General features: G+C 54.3%; 1 protein-coding gene across 1 annotated transcript; it reads left to right on the top strand.

Annotated features, from left to right (window-relative positions):
- Nucleotides 1-5,755: 5,755 nt before the first annotated feature.
- On the top strand, nt 5,756-8,855 carry IER5L (immediate early response 5 like). The gene has a single exon (XM_069609222.1). The coding sequence runs from the start codon at nt 5,839-5,841 to the stop codon at nt 8,059-8,061; it is 2,223 nt and encodes a 740-aa protein (XP_069465323.1). The 5' UTR covers nt 5,756-5,838; the 3' UTR covers nt 8,062-8,855.
- The last annotated feature ends 7,036 nt before the right edge of the window (nt 8,856-15,891 follow it).

The following is a 15,891-nucleotide window of genomic DNA, read 5'->3' as shown; positions in this document are numbered from 1 at the left end:
AATCGAGTACCCATGGCCAGAGGCTTTTGATGGACCCATAGCTGTCGGGTGTCAGCTACACATTTATTTTTATTTTATTTATTGCATTTGTTACTCGCCCAGACCCTGGGGTATCACGGCGAAAGGTACAGAAAGGTAATTAATTATTATACAATGATACGGTTACAAAATAACAATACATATTTATACAATGGTTACAGGAGTCATGTAGTCATAAATCAATTTCCACTTGGTGGGATCGCCCTACCCTTGTAAACCGGGCCTATTTCAGCATTGCGGCTATCCTGAGTAGTAAAATGAGTCATGGTAGGGAAGGGCTTGGGTGGTCAATATTTATTGAATAACCAGGTTTTCAGTGCTTTTTTGAATTTACGTAAGGAGTCCTCGTTTTTGATGCTCAGCGGAAGGGTGTTCCAGTGCGAAGGGGCTAGAACTTTGAAACTGCTTCCTCCTGCTCTGCTATATTTGTATGGCGGAACTTCTAAGAGGGCCAAACTGTTCGATCTCAGCGATCTGCTTGAGATTTTTTTTTTGATGGAGTTGTTGAGGTAGCTGGGCGCTTTGTTGGTGGTACATTTGTAGACGATGCTTAGGGTTTTGAAAATGATCCTTGCTTCAATAGGCAGCCAGTGATTATCTCTTCTAATGCTGGATATATGTTCTGATTTCTTAATCCCTAGGGCTGCTCTAAGGGCTTTATTCTGTAGTAGTTGGATTTTATTTATATTAGTCTTGGATGTTCCTAGGAAGAGGATATTACAGTAATCTAGTTTTGTTAAGATCAAGGCTCTAGCTAGTGTGATGCAATTTACAGGGGTGAGAAATTGGCGACTGATTTGCTGTTGACGATGAGAGGGCTGCTATTTGTTTATGCATGGAGAGGATGGCATCGATGTAGACACCTAATGTTTTGACTTGTTTAAGCACTGGGATCTGGGTGCCGTCAATATTAATGTGAGAGTAGTCTGGAGGCAGGGTGCTTATTCTTTTTTGGGAGCCCACAATGAGGACCTCCGTTTTCTCGTCATTTAAGCATAAGCTGTTCAGGGCCATCCAGTTTTGAATTATGGAATAGACTTTGTTAATGGTGAGAGTGTCTTGGGTGTAGTCACCTGAGATAGGGATGAGGATCTGAGTGTCATCAGCGAAGTTGGTGTAAATGACACCCATATCGTCTAGGGCTGAAAATAGGAGTTTGGTGTATGCATTATAGAGGGTGGGGGAGAGACAGGATCCCTGGGGGACTCCTATGGGTACTATTATGGGGTCAGCTGCAAAATTACCAATCGCGACTCGATGTGCGGTTGGTGAGAAAGGATTTAATCCAATATGTGGCATTGTTGGAAAGATTGAAATCTTTTTCAATCTGCCCCCCTCCCCTCGGGTCAGTGCCTGCCCAGAGCAGGAGCCGGCCACAAGCCCCACCGGGTGCCCAGCTCTCACTGTAGCATCTACACATCACGCAACACAACCACCTCACACCATGACCTCCACATCCTTGTCCTTTGTCCCAGTACTCAGTGCTGGAAAGGGACAGAATTTACTGGGGCAACCCCCTCTACGCATTGGGTCGGGGGGCACATGTATTGGTTGTGCTGTGCGGCAGCTGTGAATTCAAACAGGTAAGTGAGCCCCTGTGTTGTCCACTAGCTCCTTTTCTTGCTCCCTGGGTACCCTTTATGCCCTTTAGCTGCCCCAGACCTGTTTTGCCCCTTCTCCTGACCCCCATTCATCCCCTTTTGTTTCCTCATAACCCCTTTAGCTGCCCCAGTCTGCTTTAGCCCTTTTTGTTGCACCTTAACATGCGCCAGACCCATTTTACCCCTTCTCTTGACCCATCCCATTTAGCCCCTTTTGTTGCCTCTTAGCTGCCCCAGACCTGTTTTGTTGCCACCACAGTGCTGTTTAGCCTCTAGTCAGTATGCTGTGATAAAATTGTGGCAACCAGTCCAATAAAATCACAGCAAAAATGCTGTGGTTTGACCCGATAAAGGTGTACCCCATTATACCATTTAAGGGGAGGTAGGGTTGCGGGGGTGTCCTTTGCATACTTTACATGGATTGCAGCCACAAAACCACGGCCGTTTTGCCGCGATATTTTGCTTCCTCTGTCATTTTTGTCGCGATTTTAACACATGGAACCCTCTTGTTTTGCCCCAATCCCTTTTCGTTCCTATTCTTTCCCCAGCCCGGTCTTGCCCTCTTTAGTCCCGGCCCATTCTAGTCCTTTTCTATTGTCCCTTTGCCCTTTCTGTTCCCTATCCCAAATCCCTTAGCTTATTTTCTTGCCCAGCCCCACAATCGGGCCCCTTCATTTCCCAGGCCCGGCTCATGCTTGGCTTTAAGAGCCAGGCCAGACACACAGGCTCGACCCTACCCATAAATTCGCTGGTTCTCCCAGGTCTAGCTGCTGTATTTGTAATGGTTTCTCTCAGACGCTGGTCTAGAACGGTGACCACCAGGAGGAAACGTGGGGATGTGGCTCTGCAGGCTGCTTGAGGTGGGTAACCGAGTACAGGCTTGCTTATGAAATGAGGGAATTGTCTAATCTCACTTCCAGCTTGTGGGCTTTCTGCGTGGCCCAAGAGGTCAGGTTAAGCCATCGATAAGGTGGGGCCACGAACACATTGCATTTCCTAGTGGGTGTCGTCCTGGGGTGCTGGCTCGAGGAGTCGGTGCAGCTATTTCCTTAGATAATTGCTTGCGGGGCTGTGAGGGACGTGTCCATGGCCAGTGCAGAGCACCGGAGCAGGGACCTAGCAGTGCCTCCTCCCAGCTCCTGGGAGCTCAGCTCCTGGTTAAAAGGTGTAGTATGTGGTTCCCTTTTCAAAGAAGCACCTGTCAGTGCTAGTCGTGCTGCAAGCGCTGCTTCCCTGGCTGCCAGAGCCAATTAAAATGCCGCTTGTATAATCCTGCGCGACAGGACAAGGAATAATGACGCCGCTGCCACCGCCTAAAAAACCCGATCTTGTGCCTGCCAAGTCCGCGAGCGCAGGAAATATCCGCGGACCGAAACTGCAGCAGCGGGCGAGCTCCCCCTGTGGTGGCTGCTGGAACTGACTGCCCCCGACATCAAATCGCGATGTTCGCCTAGATAGAATCTGTAGGCAGCGCCGCTTCTGCATCTGCTTTTTAGGCAACTTTGAACGAGTGGTCTTAATAAACCATGCCGAGTGCATGCGTTGGCTTAGAAGTGGCTAATGGTCGTGGCGGACCGAGATGTGACATTTACACACACGCTTCTACGCACACCCTTTTAAAATTGGAACTTTGTATGCATATATATAGGTAACGGTTGTGTTTAATTTGCTCACGCCCCTTTATAATGCTGTTATTTGTGTGCACTGCCCACCCTTAACAGTGCGATGTAATCTGAGCACAGCACATACCCGTCGTTAACTGTGCTGCTCAGTCTAGTCGGGCCCATTTTTAGTTTTGGTTATCTAGTACAACCCGTAAGCCAAAGCTATTGCATTGCAGTTAGGAGGAGGGGGACACAGCTGGTGTTTTTTTTTACTAGACTAACTACTTCATGGACTTCTCCTTGCCAGGCTAATGCCTATGGCCATTCTTATCCTGCCCTCCCTACCTCCCAAAACGCACCCTCCTGGATTTCTTTGAGCCAGGTCTTTTAAGCAGTAACATCAACCGTTCTCTTACACGGGTTATGTCTAAGCAGTCTGCTGTGAGTTGATGGCTCGATTGCTGAGTATGTGCTACTGCTACTGCTATAATAAAAATGACCGAACCAGGCCTGCCTTCAACCACTTGTTTCTTGCTGTGAAGTCCTGTTAAAGCAAGCATTGACAGACAGCAGTGTTGGCTTGTTTATAGGCACTGGGCATTTGCCAGGCACCACTGTCATATGCCCAGGCGATCACCCCCGTGCCCAGCTGTTGCCATCTTATAGCCAGGTAGTGGCATTATGGCAGTGCCTGGCACATGCTCGTCACATTTCTACACAAGAACCGTAACTGCTGGCTTTGGCAGTGCTCGTTTCTATGGACCGTTTACTTGCGTGGCCTTTTCAGCAATGTTGTATGTGCGCAGTGAGCAGTTTTAGAGTTCTGTGCAATGGCTGCATGTTCCTTACTGTCGTGTTTGCAGCGCTGTCCTGTGTGCAGAACCTTTAGTAGAGGCTCGAACCTTCTCAGAGGGAAAAGGGGCTAAATTGCTTCTGGGTCTACTCTGGGCTTAGCAGGCCCACTGTAGGCGTGTTTTCTCTTGACCCACTGCTGTTTGTATCTTATTTTAAATAGTTACGTTTTTAAAAACTCCTCACTTTCCTAACCAGATTTCTTGGACCCTGCTCTGGATCTCCCTGCACAGTCCTTCCTGCAACGCCTCCTCGTATCACTCTTCCTGCAGTGTAGATCTTGGACCCTGCTCTGTATCTCCCTGCACACTCCTTCCTGCAACGCCTCCTCGTATCACTCTTCCTGCAGTGTAGATCTTGGACCCTGCTCTGTATCTCCCTGCACACTCCTTCCTGCAACGCCTCCTCGTATCACTCTTCCTGCAGTGTAGATCTTGGACCCTGCTCTGGATCTCCCTGCACAGTCCTTCCTGCAACGCCTCCTCGTATCACTCTTCCTGCAGTGTAGATCTTGGACCCTGCTCTGTATCTCCCTGCACACTCCTGCCTGCAACGCCTCCTCGTTTCACTCTTCCTGCAGTGTAGATCTTGGACCCTGCTCTGGATCTCCCTGCACAGTCCTTCCTGCAACGCCTCCTCGTATCACTCTTCCTGCAGTGTAGATCTTGGACCCTGCTCTGTATCTCCCTGCACACTCCTGCCTGCAACGCCTCCTCGTTTCACTCTTCCTGCAGTGTAGATCTTGGACCCTGCTCTGGATCTCCCTGCACAGTCCTTCCTGCAACGCCTCCTCGTATCACTCTTCCTGCAGTGTAGATCTTGGACCCTGCTCTGGATCTCCCTGCACAGTCCTTCCTGCAACGCCTCCTCGTATCACTCTTCCTGCAGTGTAGATCTTGGACCCTGCTCTGTATCTCCCTGCACACTCCTGCCTGCAACGCCTCCTCGTTTCACTCTTCCTGCAGTGTAGATCTTGGACCCTGCTCTGGATCTCCCTGCACAGTCCTTCCTGCAACGCCTCCTCGTATCACTCTTCCTGCAGTGTAGATCTTGGACCCTGCTCTGTATCTCCCTGCACACTCCTGCCTGCAACGCCTCCTCGTATCACTCTTCCTGCAGTGTAGATCTTGGACCCTGCTCTGGATCTCCCTGCACAGTCCTTCCTGCAACGCCTCCTCGTATCACTCTTCCTGCAGTGTAGATCTTGGACCCTGCTCTGTATCTCCCTGCACACTCCTGCCTGCAACGCCTCCTCGTTTCACTCTTCTGTAGTGCAGAAGTGTGCCATGGCCATCACTCCCAGGATCTACTCCGTTTGTCAAGAAACGACGCAGGCTGGCATTCTCAGAGGGGCACTTCATTTGGGCGCCCGCGGTCCCTGGCCTTGGCCCCGTGGCCTTGGCCCGTCTCGCTGCTGGACCCCGGCCCGGCCCTCGCCCGCCCGCCGCTAGTCTCTGCGGCTCCCGAGCGAGCGCAGGCTGCGCAGCCGGTCCGTGCGTTTTGCTATTTGAATAGCACGAAGGACCCGCCTTTGTCTTATTGGCGGAGGGCCTCCCGAGGGGCGGGAGTGGCCTGTCACTTAGGGAAGAGCGCAGCTTCCATTGGTTGAAGCTAAAGGGAGTGACTGCGCACCACATACATAAGGCTGGGCTGGCGCTGCAAGGGCCGAAAAGTGTGTGAAAAAAGCCAAGGAGGGAGCGCAAGAGAGGCAGAGTGAGTGCGCGCCCGAGCCCGGCCCAGCCATGCTCCCGCCGGCCATGGAGGACTCCGCCGTGGATGCGCAGAACCTCATCAGCCTGTCCCTGCGCAAGATCCACAGCTCCCGCAGCCAGCGCGGGGGCATCAAGCTGCACAAGAACCTGCTGGTCTCCTACGTGCTGCGCAACGCCCGCCAGCTCTACCTGAGCCAACGCTACGCGCAGCTGCGCCGGCCCGAGCTGCTGCCCTACGCGCCCCCCGGGGGGGAGGCGCAGCACGCGGCTCACCTCCGGGCCATGTGCGCCCACAGGTCCCAGCCCCACGAAGCGGAGGCGGAGGACGAGGGCGAGGACGACGACGAGGAAGAGCTGCACCACCGGGGCATGTGCGCCCACAGATCCCAGCCCCACGACCCCGAGGACGATGACGAGGAAGAGCTGTACCACCTGCCGCCCCTCCGCGGGCTGTGCGCCCGCAGACCCCAGCCGCAGGAGCCCGGGGAGGACGACATGTGTCCCCGCAGGTCGCAGCTCCACGAACCCGAGGAGGAAGAGATGCGCCACCCGGAGCTGCACCACTTCCCGCAGCTCCGGGGGCTGTGCGCCCGCAGACCGCAGCAGCCCCACGAGCCCGAGGAGCACGCGATGATGCACCACCTCCCAGCGCCCTGCGCCCGCAGACCTCACTACGCGGAGGACGGGCACTATTCTCCGCGCAGGACCCAGCTCCCAGGGCCGGGGGAAGCCACACTGCAGCACCCAAGACTGTGCGCCCGCAGAGCGCCGCTCCAAGAGCCGGAAGAGGGCCTGCACTACCCGGGGCCGTGCGAACCCCAGGAAGAGCTGCGCCGCCCGGGGCCGTGCGCCCTGCGCAGCCAGGGAGTGGGGCAGGACATGTACCATGCACATTACTTCGCCCGACAGTGCGCCCAGAGGCCCCAGTTCCAGGAGCTGCCCGAGGACTTCTATCGCCCCCAAACACCATGTGCACACAGAGGCCAGCTCCTTGAACCCGTGGCCGGCCTCCTTCACCCACCCATGCTCCTTGGACAGTGCACACATAGATGCCAAAAGCTTGGGGAGAATGTATACCACACACATGGACCCTGTGCCCGTAGATTTGCGCATCTCCATTCGACAGAGGAGTTGCCCCATCTCCCAGGACTGTGCCCTCGAAGTACCCAGCTACAAGAACCGATCGAAGCGATGCAACTGCCGGAGTTATGCAGCCACAGAGCGCAGTGCATGGAGGCGGGAGAAGAGGTGCCTCACCTCCCAGGCTTGTACGGCAGCAGATCTCATCTTAGAGAGCCGGGGGAGGAAGCACACCCACCGCACCAACCTCACAGGCTGTGCGCCCGCAGAGCTCCACACCAGCTGCCGGGGGAGGACACGTCGCATTCCCCGGGGGTGTGCGCACACCGAGCACGGCCCGAAGGAGCACTCTACCAGCCACCCCATCCGAGAGAGGACCTGGCGCTCCTCCCGGGGCTCTGCACTCCCAGCTCCCAGACCGGCGGATCCCTGCCCAGAGAGGACATACCGACGCACCTCACGGGGCTCTGCACCCGCAGATCCAGCCCTCAAGAGCCCGAAGGAGCCATGCACCCCTCGGACATGTCCCATCTCCCGGGACACTGCCGCCTCGAGCCCGCGGAAGACGTGCAGCACTTCCCCGGAGTCTGCTCTCGCCGGGTGCAGGGACCCGGAGAGCGCCCACCGCCCACGCCACAGCTCCCGGCCCTGTGTGCCCAAACGTTGCACCTCCGAGAGCCCCTGCAGAGCCAGCACCAGCAACGCCCGGAGCAGGACCGCTCCTACCCCCGGGACATAAGCGCACCCCAGCACGCCGAGCAGCCGGGTGAGGTCCAGGGCCTCCCAGGGCAGCCCCTGGACCGCCTCCGACACTTCTCCGAGGACCTGCCCGCACCCAGCCCCGAGCCTGGGCCGGACTGTGACTTCACGCATTGCTCGCACACTACGGTGCTGGACCTGGACACGCACGTGGTGACCACCGTGGAGAGCGGGCTCCTGCACCAGGACTGCTGCCACTCCACGGCCAAGCGCAAGGCGGCCTCCGGCCCCGCCGAGCCCCCCTGCAAGCGAGCCCGGCCCGAGCCCTCCATCTCCAGCCTCATCTCCATCTTCGGCTCCGGCTTCTCGGGGCTGGTGCGGCAGCAGCAGCAGGCAGACACCGAGCAGCTGCTTTGCGCCAAGCAGGCGCTGGGCAGCCTGGGCGCCTGGACACGGCCCATCGTGGCCTTCTAGCGCCCGCCCGCCAGCCGGACCCCTTTTCTACTGAGCCGGACTCCAGCAGAGCACCGCCTTTATTTTTACAAAGAAAGAAACCTCTATTTAATTAACAGTGACTCGTGTGTTGTGTCCGGGTGAGTGTTGGACTGCTTTGCCCGGGAATGTTTGCGGGCGATAGCCATGACTTTTACGGGTGGGCAGAGGGTCTCTAGAGCCTCGGTGGTTATCCTCCAGTTTACAGCGGGCGAGGGCTTTTACTCTGACATTGTATACCTGGGTTTCCTGACAATGTGGGGAGGGGGTTGGTTGAAGATGGTGCATTTCAGCATGTTCATTGGAGGTCATGACACCCACGCAACATTTCCTGGGGGAGTGGGGCAGCTTTTGCGGTGGCACGTGTCTTAACTCCAGCTAAAGACCGGGTCGAGATCAGCTGGGCTTGAAGCCGCGTGGGGTGCGCTTCCATTGCCGGCCCCTGTGGGGTCCCAGCACGCTGTCTCTGCCGCAAAGCGCCTCACTATTTGGGTTCAGTCTCCAATGGGAAGGATGCCTCCATTTGGTCTTTTGGTGACACATCCGTGGCCTGTGTTCCATTTGAATCGTTGAAAGCCCTTTTGTTGTAAAAAGGTGTTCGCAAGCTCGCCATGCAACCATCACACTATACGCACCATGTGTACAGGACACTGCCAAATGGCCTCTCCCACTCCTGTGTCGGTACCCGCCCCCGTGTCTGTGCATATTGTGTATCACCGGGTAAACTGTTAGGGTTATTTGTTTACATTTATAATCTTAATAAAATGTCAACTCTATTGCTGCTTTTTATTTGAATCGTTGTCTGATTTGTAAGTAGGGTGGTCTTGCTGCCAGCGTTTCCCGACCGACTCTACACTTCTGCTCTTCATCAAACCCAACTCCGTCTTGCTGCTGCCTCCCTTCGAACCTTAGCCTGCCATTTAGGAGCTGCTGCAGGGACGCGGCCTGCACCAGGGAAGTGTACCCGGGGCGCGGGTACCTCTACGCGCAGAGCCTTCGGATCCTGCAATGCCTTCTTCTGCCACAGAAGAGTTCCGAGTTTCACTTTAGCCGCCCACAGAGCGAAGTGTTACTGGGTGACTGCCCCCCCTGGTTGCTTGTACATTCTCTGCCCCAGCTCCTCGCAGTCTTACATCGAGGTGTTGCTGTCTAGGATCCCCCCCACCCCGCTTGTCTCACCCCCCTCCCTGGTTGCTTGTATATGCTCTGCCCCAGCTCCTTGCAGTCTTCCATCGAGGTGTTGCTGTCCAGAACTGCTCCCCTGGTTACTACTCTGCCCCAGCTCCTTGCAGTCTTACATCGAGGTGTTGCTGTCTAGGATCCCCCCCCACCCCGCTTGTCTCACCCCTCCCTGGTTGCTTGTACATGCTCTGCCCCAGCTCCTTGCAGTCTTACATCGAGGTGTTGCTGTCTAGGACTCGCCCCTCCCCCCCACCCCGCTTGTCTCACCCCCCTCCCTGGTTGCTTGTACATGCTCTGCCCCAGCTCCTTGCAGTCTTCCATCGAGGTGTTGCTGTCCAGAACTGCTCCCCTGGTTACTACTCTGCCCCAGCTCCTTGCAGTCTTGCATCGAGGTGTTGCTGTCCAGGACTGCTCCCCTGGTTACTGCTCTGACCTAGCTCCTTGCAGTCTTGCATCGAGGTGTTGCTGTCTAGGCCCCCCCCCCCACCTGCTTTCCCCACCCCACTGCCTGGTTTCTTGTACATGCTCTGCTTCAGCACTTTCAGTCTTGCATCAAGGTGTTGCTGTCTAGGCCTCCTCCAGTGGTTACTTGTACATTCTCTGCCCCAGCTCCATGCAGTCCTGCATGGAGGTGTTGCTGTCCAGAACTGTTCCCCTGGTTACTGCTCTGGCTCAGCTCCTTGCATTCTTGCATCGAGGTGTTGCTGCCCAGGACTGTTCCCTGGTTGCCTGTAAATGCTCTGCCCCAGCTCCTTGTAGTCTTGCATTGAGGTGTTGCTGACCAGGACTGCTCCCCTCGTTACTGCTCTGGCCCAGCTCCTTGCAGTCTTGCATTGAGGTGTTGCTGTCCAGGACTGCTCCCCTGGTTGCTTGTAAATGATCTGCCCCAGCTCCTTGTAGTCTTGCATTGAGGTGTTGCTGGCCAGGACTGCTCCCCTGGTTACTGCTCTGGCCCAGCTCCTTGCAGTCTTGCATCAAGGTTTTGCTGTCCGGGACTGCTCCCCTCGTTGCTTGTAAATGATCTGCCCCAGCTCCTTGCAGTCTTGCATCAAGGTGTTGCTGTTCAGGACTGCTCCACTGGTTGCTTGTACATGCTTTGCCCCAGCAGTCCTGCATCAAGCTGTTGCTGTCCAGGACTTATCTCCTGGTTACTGCTCTGGTCCAGCTCCTTGCAGTCTTGTATCAAGGTTTTGCTGTCCAGGACTGCTCCCCTGGTTGCTTGTACATGATCTGCCCCAGCTCCTTGCAGTCTTGCATCAAGCTGTTGCTGTCCAGGACTTATCTCCTGGTTACTGCTCTGGTCCAGCTGTTTGCAGTCCTGCATCAAGGTTTTTCTGTCTAGCACCGCTCCCCTTGTTACTTGTGCATTGTGAGACAGGCCTTGTATCAAGGGAGACACAGACTCAAAAGTAACTGTTTGAAAACCTTTATTAGCAAACCTTGTGGGGTTGGTGTAATGCCTAACTGCCCACCCCTCTGCTCAGCCACTAGCACGTGCCTTCGAGTCCTCCTGCACTGCCACCTGGCCTTACTTGCACTTCAGGGGCATGTTCCCCTTGGAGGCCCTGACTTCCTTGTACTTAACCCAGGGCTCTGTTCCACTTGGTGCACTTCTCCCCCTTCCTCTCCCCTGCACTTCTTGTCTGCGCACTTGCACAATTTAAATGATACTCAGCCTAGTAAGTTTGTTTGTCTTGTTCTCCCCTGTTTTCCCCTCCCTGCCTGATTGCGCCCTGAAACACATGTGTATAGGCACTAAATAACCTATCAATCTATCTTCTCTAAGGGGGTTGTTCCCTCAACTGATGTTTCTAAGGGCCGTCAATGTCCGTAAGTCCAAAACCAAAGTTCATCTGTGTCCAAAGCTATGCTTGCACTCACTCTTAAACCAAATATAATAGATAGGTCTTCTTAAAGGGAAAATGGTGATTCAAAAGGAAATGTAATGCAGAGCTGGTTTCAGGTAGTCTTATCAATAGGTGTAGTTCTGTCAGTTCAAAGTGGTTACATTGCACAGGGTTGCCCTTGGAACCTTCCACGTAGGGCTCTTGCAGCAAGTCAATAGAGTTCACAATGTCTCTGGGTCTCTTGGGGTTCCCTTCCCAAAGCTTTGCTCCTTCCAGTTCCAAACAAAAAGACACTGTTCCTGTTAGGCTTCTTAGGGTGCCCTGCCCCAAGAATAGGCCCCTCTTTACGAAGTTCAACAAACAAACAAAAAGTTGTCAGGATGTACTTTTCAATGTACAGTTCTTTATGGGGGTAGTATCGGAGGCTTTCGAGAACATTGTTTTTTTTGTTTTGCTCCTCTCAGGCACGACCACTCTGGCCTCTAACCCTTCTCCTTATTCTCTGGCACCTTTTCTTTTTTTGTGCCTCTTTCACTCTGTCCTTTTCCACTTTATTGTGCTTTCTGCACACCTTCTTTTTCTGTCGTGCACACTTGCACCTTCTTTCCACCCTTCTGTGCCTCTTGCACACTTCTTACATTTCACTGTGCTCTCTTGCACCTTCATTTGCCCTTTAATGTGCTTCTTGCACTCTCTATTTCTTTTGGGTCGGGTGCACCCTCTTTCTCACTTTTGGGTTGCTTGCGCCCTCTCAACTGTTTTCCTTCTCACTGTGTCTTTGCTGTCTCTCTCGGTTTTGGGTCGCTTGCACCCCTCTCCTTACTTTCTGGTCTCTCTGGCACACACTCTTGGCTTTTTTCACGCCGCCAGTGCACTTTGCTGTCTTTCATTACTTCTGCGTCTCTAGCGCACCTTTTCTGTCATTCCGCTTTACTTTCTTTCACCGCTTTCTAGCTTTTGCTTGCTTTCGTCCTGCTTTCGCTCGCCGGCTCTTCATTCAATACTGCTCCTGCTCCAGCCACCCGCATACAATTGAGTTTCTCTCTGTCTCATGAAACTCACCAACAGTAGTGCAGCGACGGCGAGCAGGTCAAACTGGTATAGGTCGAGGTCAGGGTCTCACCACCTGCCCCTCCGACACCGTCGGGACCGGCACACGTCCCAAAGGCACAGGTATTTCCCTGAACACTGCCGGTAGGATACAGACTGTCTCGCTCCAGCTCCCTGGAGACACGGCTCCCTGGACACGCTGCAGCTCCTCCTGACCCCCGGGCCAGCGCCTCGCCACACCATTCTCTTCTGGATCCTCCAGGCTTGTCTCCCTGCAGCTCCCTGCTCCGTGGCTCCTCTGGCCCAGTCAACATCCCCAGCCCGCTTTGTTTCTGGCAGAGCCACCCTTTTTATACTGCAGGTGAGAGTCAATTGCAGTCAGGTGTGCACAGTTTGGAAAACATGCCTGACCTTGCCTGACTCCATTAGTTGGACAATTCAAAAGTGTTAGATAGTAGGCCTCCCATTGTATCCCTATGTTGTTTCTATGGGTAATCCTCATTGCTCCCGACCACCTTTGCCTCGTCCCAGTACTTATTAGAACTGGGTAGGGGGAGATGGGGTGTGATTGCAAATACCCCATGAAGGCAGAGGGAGAGTTGGTTGGTGTATGATTGGGAAAGGGGGAATACCATGTCTCCCCCTTGGGTATTCTCCTCCCAGTCCTTCCTGACTCTCAACCCTGGTTACTTGTACGTGTTCTGCCTCAGCTCCTTGCAGTGGTACATTGAGATGTTGCTGTCCAAGACTGCTCCCCTGGTACTGCTCTGGCCCAGCTCCTTGCAGTCATGCATACAGGCATTGCTGTCTAGGACTGGCAGTCTGGTTACTTGTACATGCTCCTTGCAGTCCTGCATCAGGGTGTTGATGCCTAGCAATGCTCCCCTTGTTAATTCTGCATGCTCTGGCCCAGTTCCTGGCAGTGCTGCATGGAGGTGTTGCTGTCAAGCGATGCTCTCCTTGTTACTTGTGCATGCTCTTGCCCAGTTCCTGGCAGTGCTGCATGGAGGTGTGCTCTCTAGGACTGCCCCCCAGGTTGCTTGTACATGCTCTGCCCCAACTCCTTGCAGTCTTGTATCGAGGTGTTGCTGTCCAGGCTCAGCTCCTGGCAGTGCTGCATCGAGGTGTTGCTGTCCAAGACTGCTCCCCTGGTACTGCTCTGGCCCAGCTCCTTACAGTCATGCATGGAGGCATTGCTGTCTAGGACTGGCAGTCTGGTTACTTGTACATGCTCCGTCCCAGCTCCTTGCAGTCCTGCATCAAGGTGTTGATGTCTAGCAATGCTTCCCTTGTTAATTGTGCATGCTCTGGCCCGGTTCCTGGCAGTGCTGCATGGAGGTGTTGCTGTCAAGCGATGCTCCCCTTGTTACTTGTGCATGCTCTGGCCCAGTTCCTGGCAGTGCTGCATGGAGGTGTTGCTGTCTAGGACTGCCCCCCAGGTTTCTTATACATGCTCTGCCCCTTCTGCTTGCAGTCCCGAATCGAGGTGTTGCTGTCTAGGACTGCCAGTTTGGTTACTTGTACATGCTCCGTCCCAGCTCCTTGCAGTCTTGTATCGAGGTGTTGCTGTCTAGGCCCAACTCCTGGCAGTGCTGCATCAAGGTGTTGCTGTCTAGCAATGCTCCCCATGTCACTTGTGCATGCTCTGGCCCAGTTCCTGGCAGTTCTGCATGGAGGTGTTGCTGTCTAAGACTGCCCTTGAGGTTGCTTGTACATGCTTTGCCCCAGCTCCATGCAGTCCTGCATCGAGGCATTGCTGTCTAGGACTGGCAGTCTGGTTACTTGTACATGCTCTGTCCCAGCTCCCTGCAGTCCTGCATCAAGGTGTTGATGTCTAGCAATGCTCCCCTTGTTACTTGTGCATGCTCTGGCCCAGTTCCTGGCATTGCTTCATGGAGGTGTTGCTGTCAAGCGATGCTCCCCTTGTTACTTGTGCATGCTCTGGCCCAGTTCCTGGCAGTGCTGCATGGAGGTGTTGATGTCTAGCAATGCTCCCCTTGTTAATTGTGCATGCTCTGGCCCAGTTCCTGCAGAGCTGCATGGAGGTGTTGCTGTCAAGCGATGCTCCGCTTGTTACTTGTACATGCTCTGGCCCAGTTCCTGGCAGTGCTGCATGGAGGTGTTGCTGTCTAGGACTGCCCTTGAGGTTGCTTGTACATGCTCTGCCCCAGCTCCTGGCAGTGCTGCATCGAGGTGTTGCTGTCTCGGACTACTCCACTGGTTTCTTGTACATGCTCTGCCCCTTCTCATTGCAGTCCCGAATCGAGGTGTGGCTGTAGGGCCCTGCTTGCATCCATCCCATGCCTCTGTCCCAGGTGCCCGGGCCCTCACTTCCTTTTAGTTTATTTTATTTTCTTGCTTTGGGCGGCTGGCTTCCTGCCCCCTGGTGCTAGCCTACACTTGTTGCATTTAAGTTTGCCAGGTGCGTGTACCGTTGCTGCCTTTGGCTGCTTCCAGTTTCTGCTCTTCTTGCGCGGTCATAACTCCAGGGTAGTTCCGTCTCGGCTGATGGTAGTGTGACGTGTCTAGAGCAGCATCAAACGTGGGCCCGGAAGGTCACTAAGTATTAACCCATTCTTGTCCGCTTTCAATCATTACTCCTGGCACCTCGTACTGGGGTCCTCACCAGTCGGGCTTGTTTTCACTTTTCACGTTCCGAGTGCATAATTAGGGCGTTGCCACTCCCCTGCCTTCATTGCTATGTGTCGGGCACACATGTCCACTCTCCACCTCCGTCCCCTAATGCCCACATTAAAGGGCATTGAGTGTGGCACTTGGATTAAGCACCCACCGCTTTATCCATGAGCCACGTTGCTAGGACAGCCTGAGCGATCACCGACCACCACATAGAGTAAGAACAAAGGGCTGCAGGGTTTACGCCAACAAATAGCAGCAGGACGCCTTGGGCGAGTTAAGATTTCGTGAGTTGCAGCATAGTTGGCGTCCCCCGATGTACAGCTGAACCCGAGTATTCCGCCCACGTAGACTCTCACCGCCACGCCTTGGGTGGCTCTTTCCATGTCTGCGCAGAGCATTGGAATGGCAGCGGCTGCAGTACAGTATCTCGTTTCTCATCTGTCCCTGTGGTGCCCCTTGCAGCCTTCCGCCCCAGGTGCACCCCCAGTTCCTTGCCACAACTGTAGCCGAGGTTTGCCCGTGCCTGGGGGTTGTGCTTGTGGGTAAACCTGCCTGTTGGTTGGCTGTAAAACAGGCCTCTTGCATAACGTGCATTCACGTCCATATGCCCGCACTTCTGGTGCACACACAGGACATTTCCTGAACATGATATTGAGTCCTTTTCTTTTTAACGTGACATGTTGAGGAATTGAGTACCCTTACTTGGGTAATACCAGTTCTTGCAGTGCTTTGAAAAGAGTCATTTGTCATCAATGGCACATGAAAATGTTGTGATGGTTATGTGTGCGACATTTCTTGTGTCTCTGGGGCAGTTACAGGTCACACACCCTGAATACGCTGCGCACGTTCAGGCACTTCTTGATTGCTTGCGGACAAGAGCCAAGCAGGCATTGCTGCCTTTGAGTGTTGCCAAGTAATGGCATGTGCCCAGGGTCACAGATCGTGTGCTAGGTGTTGCTTCCGTAATGCCACTCATTATGCAGCTGGTACTTGTCATGTAGTAGGCCTTCCTCCCCCCACAGCATCTGCCAGCTAGTGCTCTTACAGGGGTCGAGGTAAGGGTTTGGTTAGCAGGAGCTGGAAGCAGTTGCTGGCT

The sequence above is a fragment of the Ambystoma mexicanum genome, chromosome 8 (assembly GCF_040938575.1).
Source record: "Ambystoma mexicanum isolate Mex_15411 chromosome 8, UKY_AmexF1_1, whole genome shotgun sequence".
NCBI classification, from domain to species: Eukaryota; Metazoa; Chordata; class Amphibia; order Caudata; family Ambystomatidae; genus Ambystoma; species Ambystoma mexicanum.
Note: the sequence above shows the minus strand (reverse complement) of the source record. Positions and strands in the feature narration are given on the sequence as shown.